This window comes from Macrosteles quadrilineatus, unplaced genomic scaffold (genome assembly GCF_028750875.1).
Source record: "Macrosteles quadrilineatus isolate MER2022 unplaced genomic scaffold, UCM_ALF_1.0 Scaffold_6__1_contigs__length_79288215, whole genome shotgun sequence".
In the NCBI taxonomy this organism is placed as follows: domain Eukaryota; kingdom Metazoa; phylum Arthropoda; class Insecta; order Hemiptera; family Cicadellidae; genus Macrosteles; species Macrosteles quadrilineatus.
Genome location: NW_026542599.1, coordinates 13,708,761 through 13,726,965, shown reverse-complemented (window position 1 = coordinate 13,726,965; position 18,205 = coordinate 13,708,761). Strand labels below are relative to the sequence as shown.

Here is an 18,205-nt window from a genome sequence, read left to right as displayed (position 1 = left end):
CACGATTGCGGAAGATGATTATGGTCCATACGGTACGACCGCTGGATCTGTTTAGGATTTTGCTGCGATACTGGAAGACTAATGTTTCAAGATCGAGCGATGATATTCAAGATTTTGTCGCTATCACAGAAGATGATGAATGATGATGCCACTGGAGATAAGGATTTTGTTTGCCAAGATTGCGGAAAAAGATTATGTTTCCGTAACCACAGGATATATAATAGGAGATTTGACCGCGATCGCGGTCGAGACTATGATATTGCCTACACGGCCACAGGAGATGTCCTTATTCACGGTGATGGATGATGATAATGCTTTCGTGACTGTTGGAAGTATATATTCACGTTTCTTTAGGGGTTTAAGCTAAGCGGTCACGGAATACACGGTGATACAATTTCCGTGACCTATGCAGATATTCAGGATTTTTGATCATGGAAGACGATGATGACACCTCGGTGCCTCGGAAGGTGCAAAGCCCAAGTGCAAGCTTATGTGGAAATGCCTGTGATAATGGTTTGGTTTTTACAGATGATTAGAGAGGGGGCCGGTGAACAAACTTGCGATGGATGGGTTCTTATCGCAAGCCATTGGAGCTCAGCTAGCGTATCACTTTCACCCCCCTCCTTTAATCCGAAACTTACATAGATGCAAATAATATTAAACACCCTATATCCCCACTACATGACTTCCTTGACCTAAAATAAAAACATCAATGCTCAAATCAACATCAACAGTTTAAAACCTGATTTACTGTTACTATCTTGTCATCTGTTTTACGGATTTATGGAATGGTACGGTCATATGATCACTTTTCTAAGACACATGACAGGATGATGATACACAACACAAACAACATTTTACAATTTCAACACAATATAATGCAAAACTATTATTCAAACCTTGATATCTGTATTATTATTTAATTTTTATTATTTATGTGTTACAGTAAGTGAGAAATAATTATGTGATTCACCTTACAAGTTCAGTTGCCTTTAGTGAAATACATAGTCCTACATTTAACTTATCTTTATTCAGTAAGGCCTAGTAATAATTTAAATAGTGTTATTTTTAAAACCTACTAGGCCTAGGCCTATTAAATCAAAGTGTGAATGTTAAAAGGAAGTTTTTAGCTAGAAATTACGTTAGGCTATGTTAGCTTAAAAGATTGTGCTTTTTGCCTAGCCTAGGTTATATAACTTACATCGCTAACCTTTGCTTATTAATAATGAACAGGTTAATTCAAATTGAAAGTGTTAATCCAGAGGAAGATCATCCAATGACTGAAAATAATGTCAATTTTCTTCCTTTAGAGGTAGGTCTTATTCCAACTAAGCCTATTAACTTAAGTACCGGTACCTAACTTAATTTGAATAAGTTAAATCACCCGTACAATTTTTAAAATTATTAGCCTAAGTTAAGTTAGACTTGATCACACCATTAATTTAAATACTAGGCCCAACTGTAATTTATTTAGGCCCTATATACTTTATGCCTTTATACCATGTTATCCATCGTTGACCAGTAGGCTACCTAGTAACTGGATTGATTTCGTCAAAAGAAAAAAAAAAAAAATTTTAATACTTTAGATATTTAAGCGGTTAACATGGCTGTAGTTACGAGGTCCATTCACCATTTTCCTCTGTGAAATATTCCTTCGGCCTACAGGGCCTTGAGTAGCTCCTCTAAGTTAAAGTCCTTAAGAGGGAGCGACTTTATGTCCTGGTGCCGGTGGTTATAGAGTTTGACGCCAAGGACCGGATAACCACTATTTTTGTTTACTCAGCCTGCAGAAAGGAACGTTTTGATTTTCTCCTTTTCTCAAATTAACTTATAAGTTAACTAAGTTATGTAGGTGGTGTCTGCAGTTGAGGTTATCTATATTTTCCTTGACCTGCACCAGACAGTTGTAGATGAATTGGCTGTTAATAGTCATTACTCCTAAGGCACGGAAAAGTGGCCTAGAGTGTTTGTCTCTTTCGCTGGAGGTTATGGCTCTTATGGCAGCCTTTTGAACTATCAGAATGTTTTGTTGGTCTCTGAAGCATGTCCCCAGACAATGATAGCTCAACGGGCTGTGGAAGAGGCCATAATAGGCCAGCTTTAGGTAGGTGTCTGTGACCAAGTTTTTTAATTTCCTTAACACGCTACACTGCAATAGCACAAAATTATAAAAAATACAAAAAAACAAGAATAAATTATTTACAAACACGATTGTAGCGTATTACGATGTAAATGATCATTGTTTTATAAGGTTTTCGCCTGTGGTCTCTGTGTACTGTAAACCAAGTGACAGCCGGTCTATGTGTAAAATTCAAATGTATACCTCGGTCTGTGACAATGACCGCGGTGTCGCATATGCGACGCTCAGTAGCGAACGTGTTAAAAGGAAAACAGTTCTGGAAAGTCTGCTTTCCAACACGTTTATATGTTTGCCTTTATTTAATTATATTATACCTTATTTAATTATATGGGTAGACTTCCGTATCTGTTGGCACAAACAACCAAATGAAAATATAAAGATTGTCCGATGTTTCATTCGATACCTATATTGTTTGGTTAACCTTACCTACCTAACCAAACGATATATCGATCGATATTTTCATTCGGTTGTTTGTGCCAACAGATACAGAAGTCTACTCTAAATGGCTGGATTTTATTTTACGTCCTACATTTACTCACATTACTGCACTGCAGTTTGGTTAAGGTTACTGAGTGGTCTATGAGTTAAGTGCTGACTTGTAACCAGAAGGTCGCTGCTGGAAGTTATATCAATCTACCCATTGCATTAATCATAGGCTAGATGGCTGGATCCAATTTGAACCATTAAAAAAGCTAAGGTACCTAGTTAAATTTTTGGTACCGTACTATACTTATTTATGACCGAAACCTCAGCTAAATCGTTCTAAAATTAGTTTAGCCTATAAACTATTCTATGGCATCAATAATACATTTTTCCCACCTCTGCCATAAGTTAACTCCAGCTAAAGTAGGTAGTTTGTTTATTTTATCATGTACAGTAGACTCACTCTTCTCCAGACTCCTCGGGACAGAGGCCCGTCCGGATAACGGTTTTTCCGGTTAAACCGACATTCCCAAAATTCGTTAGCCTAAAAGGACCATTTAAATACATACCGGTACTGTATACATATTTCCCACGAGAATAGTACCGCCCACTTCCTGCCGATGTAGTCCGGTTAAAGAAATGTCATTCCCGCCGAGTGTAGTCCGATTAAACCAATGTCCGGTTAAAAGTTAAACTCAAACTCAAATATCTTTATATTTTTGACAGTCGTTATAAACTGCATAATAGCATACAAGAAATAAACCTTTGATTCTTGATCCGTTTCTCAATTTTTTTAAAGGCAATTTAAATTCTTCCCTAGATTGAAGGTTTTTTGTTTGTTTATCATTTGTTTATAAATGATTGCAGTTTTAGTTAACTTATTGTTTGTTTTTTAATGTTCATAATATATTTTACTTTTGGTAAAATAGCCTATTGTAGTTTAATCTAAATATCAATGAAAACGTAAAAGATAATAAATGCAAATCGATGTTTTCTTTAGTTTATTAAAAATCAATAAAAATGTAAACAGATCATAACTTAACTCTATGTTTATATTGGAATAATAATAGTTTCAAATCGATGATTTATCAAACCAAATCTAAATTTATTTAATATATATATCCTATAATATATCGCAGGTTCTCTGCAGAAAAATATTATGGAATAATCCAACAATTGTATAAAGCACAGATTGAACAATGGATCTTATTTAGGCAAGTGGAAAAGCAGGTTAGGGCTTAAGAAGGTAAAGTGTAGGTAATAGTTAGGTTAACCGTGTCGTTTATGTTACACCCATATTGCTTTTTATCTTTTGTAATAGCTCATTAGACAACGAGGAAACAATTTCAATATTGAAACTGCCTCGTTGTTTAACTGATATTGTTGGCGTATCAATTAGTTTTTCAGGTTTTTTAACTGGAAGCAGTTCTCAGCTAGTGAAAGTTTGTGAAACTTTGGAATCTCGTAATGCGGGCTACCTACTTGGCATAATAGCCTATGTAGAATGTTTCAACAAAATGCTTTTGCCTTATTTTTTCATTTGTGGTTTTTTCAGGTTATAATTCACATAATGGGATTTCTTCAATACCCAGACCGAGTTGTAGCCAGTCAAGTTTGCAAGATTTGGTACGAGGCCTCTCTCCATCCAAAATTTATCAATCAAGAAAAGGTGGTTATCAAAAAATCACCAGAAGCATTTTCAATCTTCAAAAACTCATCAAAGTCATATTTTCACCTTATTTTGATAGAACTTGAAATAAACCATAAATTGAAAGGTTTTTGGGAAAAAATGTTACCGAGTTTGAAATCTCTTTGTTTTGTAAACTGTGATATGTACGACAAGACATTCATTGAAATCTTACTAGGCTGTGTGAATTTGGAATCATTAGTATTGGATAATTGCCGTGAACTATTCATGGCTGGGCGACTGCTAGAAAGCGCTGCAGATGTAAGGGCTGTTTGTACAGTTCTCTGTCAGTTGAAAGAATTAAATCTTAACGCTAACCGTTATTTATCCGATGCACTACTCAACCGACTTATGGCAGTCATACCCAAATTGGAATCAATCTCTCTTGAAGGATGTCAGATGTCATACCACGCAGGGCTATATAAGAAATATTATCCGGACAGATTGACTGTTGATAATAGCGAATACGCTTCAGAAACAGTGCTAACATTTTGGAACTTCTTCAACTTTATTAGTAAAAGAGTTAATGTAATTAAAAAGGTAAATTTAAGCAGAACGTTAATTGATAGTAACGCAATATCGTTACTATCAGAGCTTGACCAACTTGAGCTGGATGAACTGTACGTTACGTCGTGTGAACAGCTGACAAACGCAGCAATTCATGCAGTATCCCAACATCAAAAACACATTACAGTGTTGGACGTCAGTTACTGTTCAAGAATCACAGACCAATCGCTGTTGTACATCTGCAATGATATGGCAAAACTGAAAAAGCTCGCTGTAAGAAACTGTCGAGCGATCACAGACATCGGTATCACTCAGTTGAAAAAACTAAAACATCTCGAAGAACTTGACATTTCCCAGTGCGAGCAAGTAACAAACGAAGGTATCAAAGAAGGGTTGTGTTCTGAAATCAACTTGAAGGTCAGGAAACTATACATGGAGGGGTTGAATACTGTAACAAGCCCTGTTATAATCCTGATGGCTAAGAACTTACCAGAACTGACTCATTTGAATTTGAGCTACTGCTTCAACGCAGTCACCGACGACTCTGTACAAGCTATTTTCCAGCATCAGTTGAAGCTTCGGTCGTTGAGGTTGGCTAGTTGTGACTCTGTGACTGATGCTGGGTTGACGGGGATGGGTGTCAGTGCTTCTGCAGACGAAGCTGATGTTGCTGCCGTACAAGAAACCATGAGTAACGTAGTGATATCTCAGCCCAGGCCGTACATATCCCTACGCAGCAAAGCCGAGGAAGAGATAATCAAAGACGCCAATAGGAAGAAAGCAGTCCAAAAGATGTGTGAAGCTCAACTCATCCATAGCTCGAATATTGGACATTCCTTAGTTCGGTTAAAAGGTCAGTGGTACATTATTTTATGAAAATTTTTATGGCAGTTCTTTCAAACAGCTCATTCATGATGAAGTCTGTTGTTTTGTAATGATGTTTACAACTAATATTCTTATAGCAATAATCATACAACTACCATACAATTGTTCACTTACAGTACCTACTTATATATCTGGATGGATTTCAACCTTGAAGTATAAAAACCTTCAAGGTAATGGGTTAAAGGGTAGTATTAACCTTGATTTTAGAACTATTTTGTAGGTTAGGAAAAATTGACGTGGATGACCATTACTAAGGATTTCTTTTTCCTTCTGAGAGAGTGTGCTGATTTAAATTACCGGACTTAATGCAGACCTTTAACATGACATGACCTTTAACCTAGGCCTTAATGCAGTCACGAATCTGTATAAAGCCCGGTCTGTTTTCACCACATGCCTTTTCTTTTATTAAACTGATTTATGAAATCTTACAACACCTTCTAAATCCCAAAATAAATTTAGCTGTCCTTATATCTTTCATTTTGAATGCTTTCATTAATCTTGATTTTGGGGTTTCTTTTGGATGTTTATGAAAGTTGTGAAAAGCTAGCAAATCCTCCATGAAGACTGTTACGATTAATATTCATCTCATTTTTCATCATGTGATAAACACATGAATCAAAGATTGACTCAGCTAGTCCTATTTTTGCCAAACATGAGTGAAGTTTCGGATTCCACTCATTACTTGCTTGTTTTAGACCATATTTACTTTTAGGCCCAGCCTAATCGACAAACTTTGTTTGGTTCATGATGAGATTCTTCAGGTTGATTCATGTATACTCCTTTGGTGGAGATCTCCTTGAGTAAATGCAGTGACAGAATCCATTTGGTCTATTTCAAAGTCGTTTTCAGCGGCTAATTCTATTAAATAGCGTACAGAGCTGTAACCCATAACAGGAGCAACTTCATCATAATCTATGCCTTTGTGTTGAACACAACCTTATACGGGACTTGCTTTGGGGCAAATGAGGTTCCATACGCAGCTCTCTTGGTGTATTAGAATTCAAAGCTTTCTTCTATTATTTTCTATTTGCGATGAAAGTTCCTCATTCATAACTTGTATCCACAATTCCCTATCAGGGCTTCCTATCGCTTCCTTCAGGATTAATGGATAATTGCTGATTTCATCATACTCAGTATAAAATGTTATATTATTCTTTAAGAGATATGGAAGGTTTAAGTATCTGTGAGGCCAATCACTAAATTTCCCTGGTATATAAATGAGGAACAGTTAAACATACAGTAACACAATTTAATTGCGAAGAAGATAGAACCAAAAGCTGAATGTAAACAGATCAAGTCAAACTCACAACACTTTAAAATTGTATCAACTATATAGTATAAGCAAATTAGGCAGGCAAGGTGAATATGTAAGTTAGACTAAAGTTAGTATATTTATATAAGTTCTACAATTTATATATTTCAGGTCTTCAGGATCTTGACTTGCGATGCTGTAATAAAATCACAGATGTCAGCCTCAAATACTCGTTCCGCTTTTTAGAGCTGCAACATTTAAATCTTAGTCAATGCCAGCAGGTAATTTATCAGCTAATAATTTTTTTTAAATATTTATACATTTTTTTGGCGACATTTGCACTAAAAGTGGTATTGAGATAAAAATGACAGCCAAAATTCACCTTGTGTAATATGCATGGTGTCCCAATTTTAGGCTACTCATGGGAGCTTGTCTAATATAAAAAGGCTGCAACTTGTAAGTAACTTACTGGATAATGTATTTGTTGTCATGATATAGGTCAAAACATTTTCAGGAAAAAAAACTTTCACCAACTTGTATTATTATCAAGAATAATTGTTTCTGTTTCCAAAATTATCTTTTGAATTTATGCGTATCATTTTGACACAGTCATATTTTTGGACGTAAGTCTTATTTTGTACTGAAAATATTTTCCTAAAATTAAAGTTGTGATGTTTCAAAGTTGTAAGTTCACTTTTGGGAGTTACCAACCCAGCCAAAAATGTTTTAGAGATTAAACAAGTTCAACAAAAATCTTGAAAATTTATTAATTTAAACTACTTTTAGATCACAGATGTTGGACTAGCTTCAGTTGGGGAAAACAACCCGAGCATTGACACTCTCAACCTCAGTCATTGCTACAACATTGCTGATGGAGGAGTGGTCGCTATCACGAGGGGATTGCGACGTTTGAAGTACCTCGATATCAAAGTGAGTGAGTCACTTGTCAAACCTATCTATAGCGAAACTCTATCTTATACTCTAACTAATGTAGGTTCTTCTAAAATTTTATCACTTTTTGTTTTTTATTAAGTTTTTTTAGCTTTAATATATTTTTGAAACCTTTACCTAACAAACTTTGAAATCAAGCTGTGCAAATAAAAAAATCTAGTAAAATCAAATCCATACGGTAGTATTATTTATACGATACTATCAACATTTCTAAAGTCACCTTTTTAACAAAACATACTTACTTACTTACTGCCGTGGCTCTTGGTACCCAAGGTGGTACTTTGCCTCGCCAACACACTACCTCCAGATTTTTCTATTCATTGCCTCCTCTTCCCTTCTTCCCAGTCTTCTTAGGTCTTTTCTAACCTGGGTCTCGCCATAGGGCCTTCCTGGTGGTCTTCTGCCCTCCGGATTGTTCAAAAGGACGTTCTTGACTAAGGAGTCGTCCTCTTTCCTTAGTAAATGGTCAGCCCATCTCATTCTCCTACCTCTCACCTCGGCCACTATGTCTGGGTCCATATATAATTGCCTCAACTCCGCATTGTGTTTTATCCTCCACTCCCCATCTTCAATGGTTGGACCATATTTTATTTTTCTCAATATTTTGTTGTCACTATCAAACGTTTTTCTGTTTTTAGCGAATTTCCCATATAGGGAATAAGCTATTACCGTAGTACTCATGGTAAGACCTGGACCCGGGACCGATTTTTTTTTCATTTTGAGGTCCCTAGAGGCCAAAAACACCATCCGTTCAAATTCATATATATATATATATATATATATATATATATTTATATGTGTGTCCGTTAGCGCGATAACTCGAGCAAAAACGATCCGATTTTGATGAAATTTGGTACAAACGTGTAAACCTACGTTTATTCGAACGAGTTCGCGAACCAGCATGATCGGACCATGGGAACAGGGGTTTATGGGGGGTTTTATGGGGTAAAAATGGGATTTTCCCACTTTTAACTCAAAAAACATAAAATTTTGCAATTTCTTTCCAAACTATTTTGTAGAGCTTAAAAAAACAAATAATTTAGTATATTGAAGCGTTATAATGCACCTAATGGTTACGGAGAAAATTTCAAAAAGTTGTAAATTTAAAATTCCCATGTTATTCTTATGGAGAATAAGTATACTTTTGTAGTTTGCTTGTTTATTAACAATTTTTGTCCAAATTTGGAAAATGTTTTTATTTCTTACTAACTATTAACATTTTACATAAAAAACACTTTTACCCTCCCTTTTGCAGCAAACCTAAGTATGTGTTAAACTGATTCTATTTAAATAGGGAATAAATGTGATATTTTTAAGGAGACATTTTAGTCTAAATCCAATGAGGCAAATGGAAATTCGCTTAGTCTGCAGGTTTGCTGCGGCGGGGGTATTTTACTTAACACCCAATTTTCTGAGCCGTATAACAGAACTGGTCTTATAATGGTTTTATATATACGGAGTTTTGTTTTGTGTGATAGTATTCGAGAGCTTAATAGTTTGTGGGATGCTGATAAACTTCTGTGTGCTGCATTTATTCTTTGTTGTATTTCCATATGTTCTTCATTATTATTCGTCAGCATTACTCCCAAATAAGTGAAGTTGTTTACTTTTTTAAAGTTGTACCCTTTTATTTCTATATTGTTGTCATTGTTTATTTGGGTTGCTCTCCCACACTCCATTATTTTTGTTTTCCCTTCTTTTATTCTTAAACCAACTTTCTTTGTATGGTTTAGGAGTTTTGTGACCAGCGCTTTCAACTCTTCTTTACTCTCCGCTATAATTGCAACATCATCTGCAAAAGCAAGGACATTTATTTTGGTCCCTATTGTAATTCCAGCTTCTGTTTGTCTTACTTCTTGTAGTGCTTCCTCTAAAGCTAAATTAAATAGCAATGGGGACAAAACATAAGCAACAAAATTTAAATTTTACAAACACTTTCTTGATTGTCATTTGATGGCTTTTAGTCAACGATCAATTAAAACATACGCACTAACTATTGTTTTTGCACTACTGTCCTTATTAAGGTCGAATATAAAATATTTTAAGCTACTAAAAATTCTAATTTGTTATTTTTTTGCTACCACTGTTATATTATACTTAGTTTTGACATGTTTGTGCTTTTTTGAACTTTATTTCTCTACATTTCTACGTTCTTATCAGGGTTGCAATCAACTGACTGATGCCTCAGTTTCTGCCATTGTCAACCACTGTGGTCAACTGCGCTACTTGGACATATCACAGTGTACAAAGATGTCTGAGAAAGGGGTGGAGATGCTCAATAAACTTCATCTGCAGGTAGGCTATGTTTTTACTCCCCCCCCCCCCCTATTGTGGAGAAGTTATTGTTTTTGTCAAAATTTTCCAGTTTGAGTTTCAGGTGGAAATATCCGATTTGGGTTTCTCTGAACCACAAAAAAGGGATTTTTGCAGTTATTAGCGGGTGTGTGTGTGTTAGGATGTGTGTGTGCAAAAGAATTTTATAATTAGAAATTTTGATTTTTAGTGATGGTTTTCACATAAAAAACCCATAAATTAACAATTTGATTTTAAAAACAGCTTGAAAAATTTAGATTGAAATTTAGTCAATAGACATGATTTAGCCCCTGAGCTGAATTGATGAATATAATATGATATAAATACCTCGTCACAGCTCTGAAGTTTCCGTATATTACGGCCGTTTATTTATATTATGAAATTTAATACCTATGTTTATGGTTCTTTTAACCAACTCTCAACGCTGTACAAAATTACAGTTCAAAAGTTACTGCAATTTTCGGGACTTCCCCCAAGTCCCCCTCTGATCCGGTATAATTATTTTAAAATTTTTTGCTCATAATAGTAGTAGTATGTTCAATTTCAATGTCAAGCTAATGGGAGAAAGTATGTGCCAGTTTGCTGACTCTGTTTATCTTGGTTTTTGATTGTTCTTTGATGCACTGAGTCCTTGATTCTTAACCACAGAGAAGTAAGGTACAGAGGAAACTTAGACCGTGAGCTTTCAGCTCTGGTATGTTGTGCTGGATATTTGGGACGAGTAAGAAAGAGCCTGAATGGCAAGCACTGTGAGGAAATTTCTATCGCACAGAGCCTCCTTCACCGTGAGTGTTGTAGTAGATCAGGACGAGGGGGGCGATGTTCGACTTTGTCCTAGATACCACTTAAATGCACCATTATATTTTAAATTCATCGTTATGCCCCTGAACTGGAGATAATAATTGTAAGACCTACTACCTATGTTATTGGCTTAAAATATTTAATGGTCAATCTCAGTAGATTTGACACTTCTGTGTCATCTTCAGCCGAGCACTAATGAAGAGGTGAAAAGTTTTCCACCTAATGGCTCCGTCATAGTTGATTTACGTACACGACACGAACACGTAGACATTTAAACAAAATTTGTATGTTATTAAACACACCTGGAATGAGCATGCAGTCACGCCACAGGTCAGGGACCGCTCCTGCAACAGTCTGTCCTTGAAGGCCTGCATCGGTTGTCTCTTGACATAAGTAATAAGTCTTACAATTACCATTATATGTTTCCTCTAAACCTTACTTCTCTGTGTTCTTAACTTATCTTGTTTCTTCAGACCCTGTACAGTGGGAGGGACATGAGCGGGGCATCCGCACCCTCGGCTCCCCCCCTCCCTCGCTTCTGACACTGGAATTCTCGGATACCCGTCTACTTGTCCATCTATCTAGTCATCGTAACCATCAAGATAATCTTGTATCATGCCGACAGTCTGTCGTACCAAGACAAAAATGTTCACAGGCTTTAATATTCTTTGGGATTTTACGGTTGGAACTGGACAAAGTTAAAGTTGTGGACAGAATGGAATTGAACGCAGACAAATTGAGTAAAAAATATACAGACACTTTTTAAACAGGTCAACTTGGAGGGAAAACTTATCGTAAACTATACGCCAAGCTTCTGTAATGACACAACTACCGTAGGCTTGTATAAAAGGTTAGAGAAAAATTGTATTTTGACTTTGGCACATTCTGAGAGTGGCTTATTTAACTATTTTCTACTTTTAAGAACAACATGACTATAGTTTCTCCATATAGATGATGTCTACCTTATTGTCCAAAAGTTAATGGTTATATCAAGAAGAAAAAAATCTCGGGTTACTTGATTTGGATTCCATCACTATTCTGAAATTTGGCACAATGTTTTATATTTTAAGAGATTAATTGCATTTCAACCATAGTCTACATAACATCATGTAAATGTCAATTGAACATTTGTATAAAAAATTTATATTTTACTAACAAGCAAACAAATTAATGTACAAGACTCTATCAAAAAGATGGAGACCAGTAAAATAATATTTGTATTAATTTTGTGTAAGATCTTAATACTTTTTATACTCTTCATTTAAATGGTGACCATACAAAGTAGGTACAGTATTCATATTGCGAATATGACTAAAAGTGCTAAACTTACTTCAGTACGTTTTGATTGGCTTTTAGGTTTTCCTTGTAAACATTATATTATTATATAGTATAAGTATGTATATAATCATAAAGTACATAATTGATTTGTTATTTATTTAACATACCCTTATATTTAAAACAGTTTCAATCACTTGTTACCAACTTATTTATTTTGGGTGATAACTATATTTTGTTAGACTCTTATTATATTGTATGTATATCAACATAAAGCACACATTTATTTGTTATAAATATATCTAATGATAAGTTTAAATACATTCATAAAACATACCCTTATTTATACCTGTTTCAATCATTTGTTACAGTAGACCCCCTCTTAACCGACCCTAATGGGACCGGACCTAGGTCGGATAACTCAAAAGGTCGGATAAAACGGGCAATCCCTAAAATCATAACATAATGAAGTGCTATTCATTTGGAATTATATAATCATTATTTTGAAGTCATACTTGCATTATTTATAAAATAAACTAGGCCCCTACTCTTATCTCCTTTTTCATATTGATAGAAAAGTCACAAATAAACACAAAACACAGTTAAGTCAGGCCTACTTTCAGTGGAATATATTATTATAATACTAGGCAAGAGTCAATAAAATTCCTATTTTAATAACTTTAGTACTGTAATGTATTAATTGATGCTTTCCAAATACATCTTAATACAGTACAGAACCTTTTGTCGACATTAAAGATACAAGCGACCATTTTCATTTTGTTACAAGACAGGATGTTTATTTATAGCCTCTCACTGGAGGCTCGAGGCACAAAAACTATCTTGACCTTGGAGTTGTTAACCCCCTTTCCCTGCCTTCCTTACAAGTTGCGTTGTTTGTTTACTCCGGCGATAAGATAATCAGTTCTCAAAATCGTAACGCACTTTATGATGTTATAAATTAGCCGCACAGATAACAAATCAGATCAGATGTGCTCGAGCTACGAATGATGATGACAAACTGACAATTGGCTATGCTATATTTTTTGTGCTCAACACAAAATAGCTTATTGTTAGTCATATCCTGTGGAGATAAGCGTATGGTTCAGTTCTCATCGCCCAGCGTGGGAGCGGAAATGCCGAGATTCCTATAAAGCGGCGGTTAAACCGAGCTGCTCTCAAATTAAGGTCGGTTAAAACAAACTGTATTATTTTACGATCGAAGGCGGATAATCCGATTATCGGTTAATACGAGGTCGGTTAAGAGGGGGTCTACTGTACTAACTAACGCTTTATTTATTTTGGGTGATAAATATATTTTGTTAGACTATTATTACATTGTATGTATATAAACATAATAAAGTACATAATTGATTTGTTATTGTTTTATAAATATATATCTACTGTTATGCTTAAATACTTTCATAAAACATATGTTTATTTACACCAGTATTTCGTAGTTTATTTTAAATTTAAGTTATAGCTTTTAATCACTTGTTACCAACTGAAGCCTTATTTATTTTGGGTGATAAATATATTTTGTTAGACAATGAATGTACAAATATGGTGGAGGCCATTGTGATATAACTGTTCTGTGAGAGTATGTTGAATAAATGTTCAAGCATTAAGAACAGTGTGCTTATTCAATTCCTTTGTGTTTTATTAATGAAAAAAAGTAATTTTAGTGTGATTTAAAAATATAGTCAATATAATCATTTTTTTAACGAATACATCACTGCAGTGGTCTTTCTGAAAGTAATTTAAAGAATCCTAAAGCTTAAAAGGTCATTCACAGGTGTTTGCACTATGGTTATTTTGTAATATTTTCAGGACTGTTACCAATAAACTCATTGACTCACACGTCCAAGCAAAAAATGTGTAAGACTTGCTTTTCTTCATTATGGCTGGTTTGGTTTTACTATGGTTAACTTCAATATAAACTTTTTGGAAATCTAAAGCTGTGCAGAGCTGCAAGAACGCCCTCAAGGCCTTGGGCGAACACAACATAGTCTAACTTGCATAGATCCCAGGTCACGCTGGGCACGAAGGCAACATAAGGGCTGACGTTCTGGCAGGTGAGGGAGCAAAGTGCAAACTTGTCAGGCCTGAACCATGCTGCGGAGTCCCAGTGAGCAAAGGCCGATCAAAAATCCTAGCCTGGGCAACAAGACAACAAGTTTTTTTTTTTTTTTTTTTTTTTTTTTTTTTTTTTTTTCCAAGATGGCGCCGACTGGCAAACAGGCTAAATGTGGGTCTTGTAATAAAATTGTTTCTAAAAATTCTAAATCGATCGGCTGCAGTGGAATTTGCCATTCGTGGTTTCACGTTAATTGTGTGGATATTAATGATGAAGAGTTTCAACACTTCTGTGATCTCAATGGTAAAGCTGTGTGGCTATGTGACGGCTGTCGACCTCTTCTCAACACAATGAACACTCGTGAATCTACTGCTGATATTAATTCTTCTCTATCTGAACATGTCAAGAAATTAAGTGATCAAATTCTCGAACTTTCAAGAAATCATGAACAAATGAATCAAGAAATTAAGTCTCTCAATGAAGATAATTTTAACCTCAAAACTGCTCTGAGCAATCAGGCTGAGGCAATTAGTGATTTATTGGTTGGTGACGCTAAGCAAACCTATGCAAGTAAGTTAAAAAATCCTATGATTCCAAACTACATTTCCAACTTGAACACTAATGGACAATTAAATCCTCAAATTCCCCAAGTCACTTCTAGGCCTAGCCCTGTAAATAACTATATAGGCCTAGCTGATGAAAACCTACCGCTCGCTTCACTTCAAGTAAATTGCACCCAGTCTAACGAAGATGATTTCAAGTTAGTGAGCAAACGTAGAAATAAAAACATTGATAGGCCTAACAGTGGAAAATTCGATAAGATCAATCCTAAGACTAGGCCTATGGTGTCAATTCCTGATCGATCTGGGCGAAAATCTGTTAAAGCTCAAACAAACAAGTTCATCACAGGTCAGTCGTCCGAGACTGGTACATTATCTTCAGTAGAAAGGAAAGTTTATTTATTTGTATCAAGGCTGAATTCCGCTACTAAGGTTGAAGATATGGAAAGTTACATTCGTAGTAAAATACAAAGTGAACCTGATGTTGTCAAGTTGAACTCTAAATATCCAGAGGAATATTCTTCATTCAAAGTGGGCATCCCATCTAATGTGTTGGATGATGTCTTTAACTCCAACTTCTGGCCTAAAAACATATTTGTATCTATGTTCAATAACAAGCGTAAGCCTAAGCCTAATGTGGATTTAAACTCCCAAAGCTCTGCGGAAAACCTCGTAACCTAACAGTGCCTATGACTGTCTCTGCTTCTAGTATATTCAAGGCTATTAAACTGCTTTTTTTAAACGTTCAAGGTTTGGATGGTAAATTAAATATGCTCAACATACATTGTAACATAAATAATTACGATGTTCTTTGTCTTAACGAAACCTGGCTAAAGGATATTCAAGTAAATTTTATGATTATGCAAGGTTATATTTTAGCCTCATCTTACTGTAGAAAAAGTAGTTTGAGAGGTGGAGTTTGCATATTTGTCACTAAAGACATTGTGTATAAGAATATTGACATTCAATGGCTGTGCTCCGATATACATTTTGAGTGCTGTGTGATCAAGCTAAGTCGCCCAAATATCATAGTAGGCAGTCTTTATCGCTCTCCTACTGGTGATATAAATATATTTTTGGAAAGACTTGAAAATTTATTAATTTATTTATCTAGTCACAAGTGTTCAATTATTCTTGGTGGCGATGTAAACGCCAAATTTGATGTAAATGCAAACCTTCCATCCGTCAAAGAACTAAAGAACCTGCTTAAGCAATTTAATTGTTGTTACACAAACAATCAGCCTACACGGGGTAAGGCATGTCTTGATAATGCGTTCACTAACTGCATGGACTTTGACTGTTGCGTTGTTCACCCGCACATAGCTGACCATGAAGGACTCGAAGTGTTGGTTAGAGTGGAAGACTTTGTCGATTCAAACCGGAGGAAGCCTACTGAGTCAGTTACCTTCAGAGATACATCGGCAGCAAGTTTGAACAGTTTAAATTCACATTTATGTGATATTAATTGGTGTCCAGTGCTCTCAAAAGGTAATGGGTCTGCTGAACGGACATTTAAATTGTTTTTTGATAGTTTTATGGAAATTTATAATGTAAGTTGCCCTTTAAAGACACTTCGCAAAAAATCCTTTAACTCAAAAAATCAGAGAAAAGTAGTTCTTAAGTGGTATACTCCTGAATTAAAGATAATGAGAGAAAGAGTTATGGCCTATCTTACAGTACATAGAACAACTAAATCGGAACTATCTTTTAAAGCCTACAAAGCTCTACGAAACCTTTATAAAAATGCAGTGAATGAAGCAAAGATGTCTGCTAACATGAACTTTATTGAATCATCCAGTAATAAGTGTCAGGCTGCCTGGTCTCTGATTCGTAAGTCTACAACCTCGACTGCGGAAAGGGTGCACTCTATGATCTCGGCAGAGCAGCATAACAACTTCTTCTTGGAGTCAGTGCAGTCAGCGAAGGCATCCATCATCCCACCTCCTGTCTCTTCTAGCGACCTACTTCATAACTTGGAGTACCATCAGCAAGCCTCGTTGAACCAGTGGTTGCCTGTCTCTCAGGATGAAGTGTTAAGTGTGGTGTCAAAGCTGAAAATGTCAAAAAGCAAAGATGCTTATGGTGTGTCAAACGCGGTGTTAAAGTCTGTGATAAGTGCAATCGTAGTACCACTCACTCACTGTGTAAATGTTTGCCTAAACGATGGAGTTTTTCCTGAATCCCAAAAGATTTCACGGGTAGTTCCAGTGTTCAAAAAAGGCAAGAAATCTGAGGTTAGTAATTATAGGCCTGTATCATTAGTTCCTTTGTTTGGTAAAATTATGGAGCGTATTATCTATAACCAAATGTGTTTCTTCCTAGCAAGTAATAATATTCTTAGCGAGACTCAATTTGGTTTTCGTAAAAAGTTATCCACAATAGATGCAATTGAGTCGATGTTGTTCAAAATTATTAAAGCTTTTGAAGACGGGAGCTTTGCTCAGATTACTGCTTGTGATCTGAGCAAGGCATTCGATCTTGTAGATCACTCTGTGTTATTAGATAAATTAAGTTTTTACGGCATTAGGGGTTCGTGTTTGAAGTTTTTTGAATCATACTTGCATGGAAGATCTCAGTTTGTAGAGTTGAAGGGTGATCGTTCAAGATGTCTGGATGTAATAATGGGAGTACCACAGGGTTCTATCTTGGGGCCTTTATTATTCCTTTTATCAATTAATGACCTACCTGCCAATGTGTCCCTTTCTTCAACTACAATGTTTGCAGACGACACAACCTTTCTTAGTATAAGCAATGATACAAATGTCTTGTCTAATATTGCCAAAAATACTATTTTAGAAGCCAAGCAATGGTTTAGTGCTAATGGTTTGATTATTAATGAGAATAAAACTCAACACTTACTCTGTCAGACTAGAATTAGAGTCGATGATTACAATGAACCAAATGACATAAAAATTTTAGGTTTAGTGATTGACAACTGTTTGACCTGGTCTCAACACATTGATTTCATTACCGTAGTGGTAAGTTTAGTGATGGGAGAATCGAATACAGAATCGAATAGTACGGTATTCGAATACAGCCCGAGTATTCGTAGATTCGAATACTTCAGAATCGTACGAATACTTTTTTGTGAATACTCTTGACCTCAGATTTTGCAGGATTTCTTGAATCTAGAAAGCGAATTCGGGGGATTCAAAAATGTATTCAACACTTTATCAACTATACTGAATTCCCTTTTGAATATCTTATGAATCCGTAGCATTCGTAAGAGTATTTAATGCTTTTGACTGCAGCATTTGTTTTCATCTATTCGTTATAATTTTACCATTAGCCCTATAATTTACATAAGATTATTATTAATCGTTAACATTTAGAATAT

At 35.5% G+C, this 18,205-nt stretch overlaps 1 protein-coding gene across 3 annotated transcripts; it reads left to right on the top strand.

Moving 5' to 3' along the window:
- Positions 1 to 834: 834 nt before the first annotated feature.
- Positions 835 to 13,852, top strand: LOC128997167 (F-box/LRR-repeat protein 14-like). 3 transcript variants are annotated; one of them, XM_054422756.1, is made up of 7 exons: positions 837 to 945; positions 1,234 to 1,312; positions 4,119 to 5,610; positions 7,066 to 7,175; positions 7,681 to 7,824; positions 10,006 to 10,140; positions 11,433 to 13,852. In XM_054422756.1, exons 2-7 carry the CDS (start codon positions 1,277 to 1,279, stop codon positions 11,499 to 11,501), a joined length of 1,986 nt encoding a protein of 661 aa, XP_054278731.1. In that variant the 5' UTR covers positions 837 to 945; positions 1,234 to 1,276; the 3' UTR covers positions 11,502 to 13,852. The 3 variants fall into 3 exon arrangements, with proteins under 3 accessions (XP_054278730.1, XP_054278731.1, XP_054278732.1); XM_054422755.1 differs by having other exon boundaries at positions 835 to 1,312; XM_054422757.1 differs by lacking the exon at positions 1,234 to 1,312 and having other exon boundaries at positions 845 to 945.
- The last annotated feature ends 4,353 nt before the right edge of the window (positions 13,853 to 18,205 follow it).

Bases quoted from the DNA above. Each gene is read 5' to 3' on its own strand.
- LOC128997167 (XM_054422755.1), top strand. From the start codon at position 1,226: ATGAACAGGTTAATTCAAATTGAAAGTGTTAATCCAGAGGAAGATCAT. The intron at 1,313-4,118 runs GTAGGTCTTATT...TGGTTTTTTCAG, and splicing joins TCAATTTTCTTCCTTTAGAG to GTTATAATTCACATAATGGG. The intron at 7,176-7,680 runs GTAATTTATCAG...AACTACTTTTAG, and splicing joins ATCTTAGTCAATGCCAGCAG to ATCACAGATGTTGGACTAGC.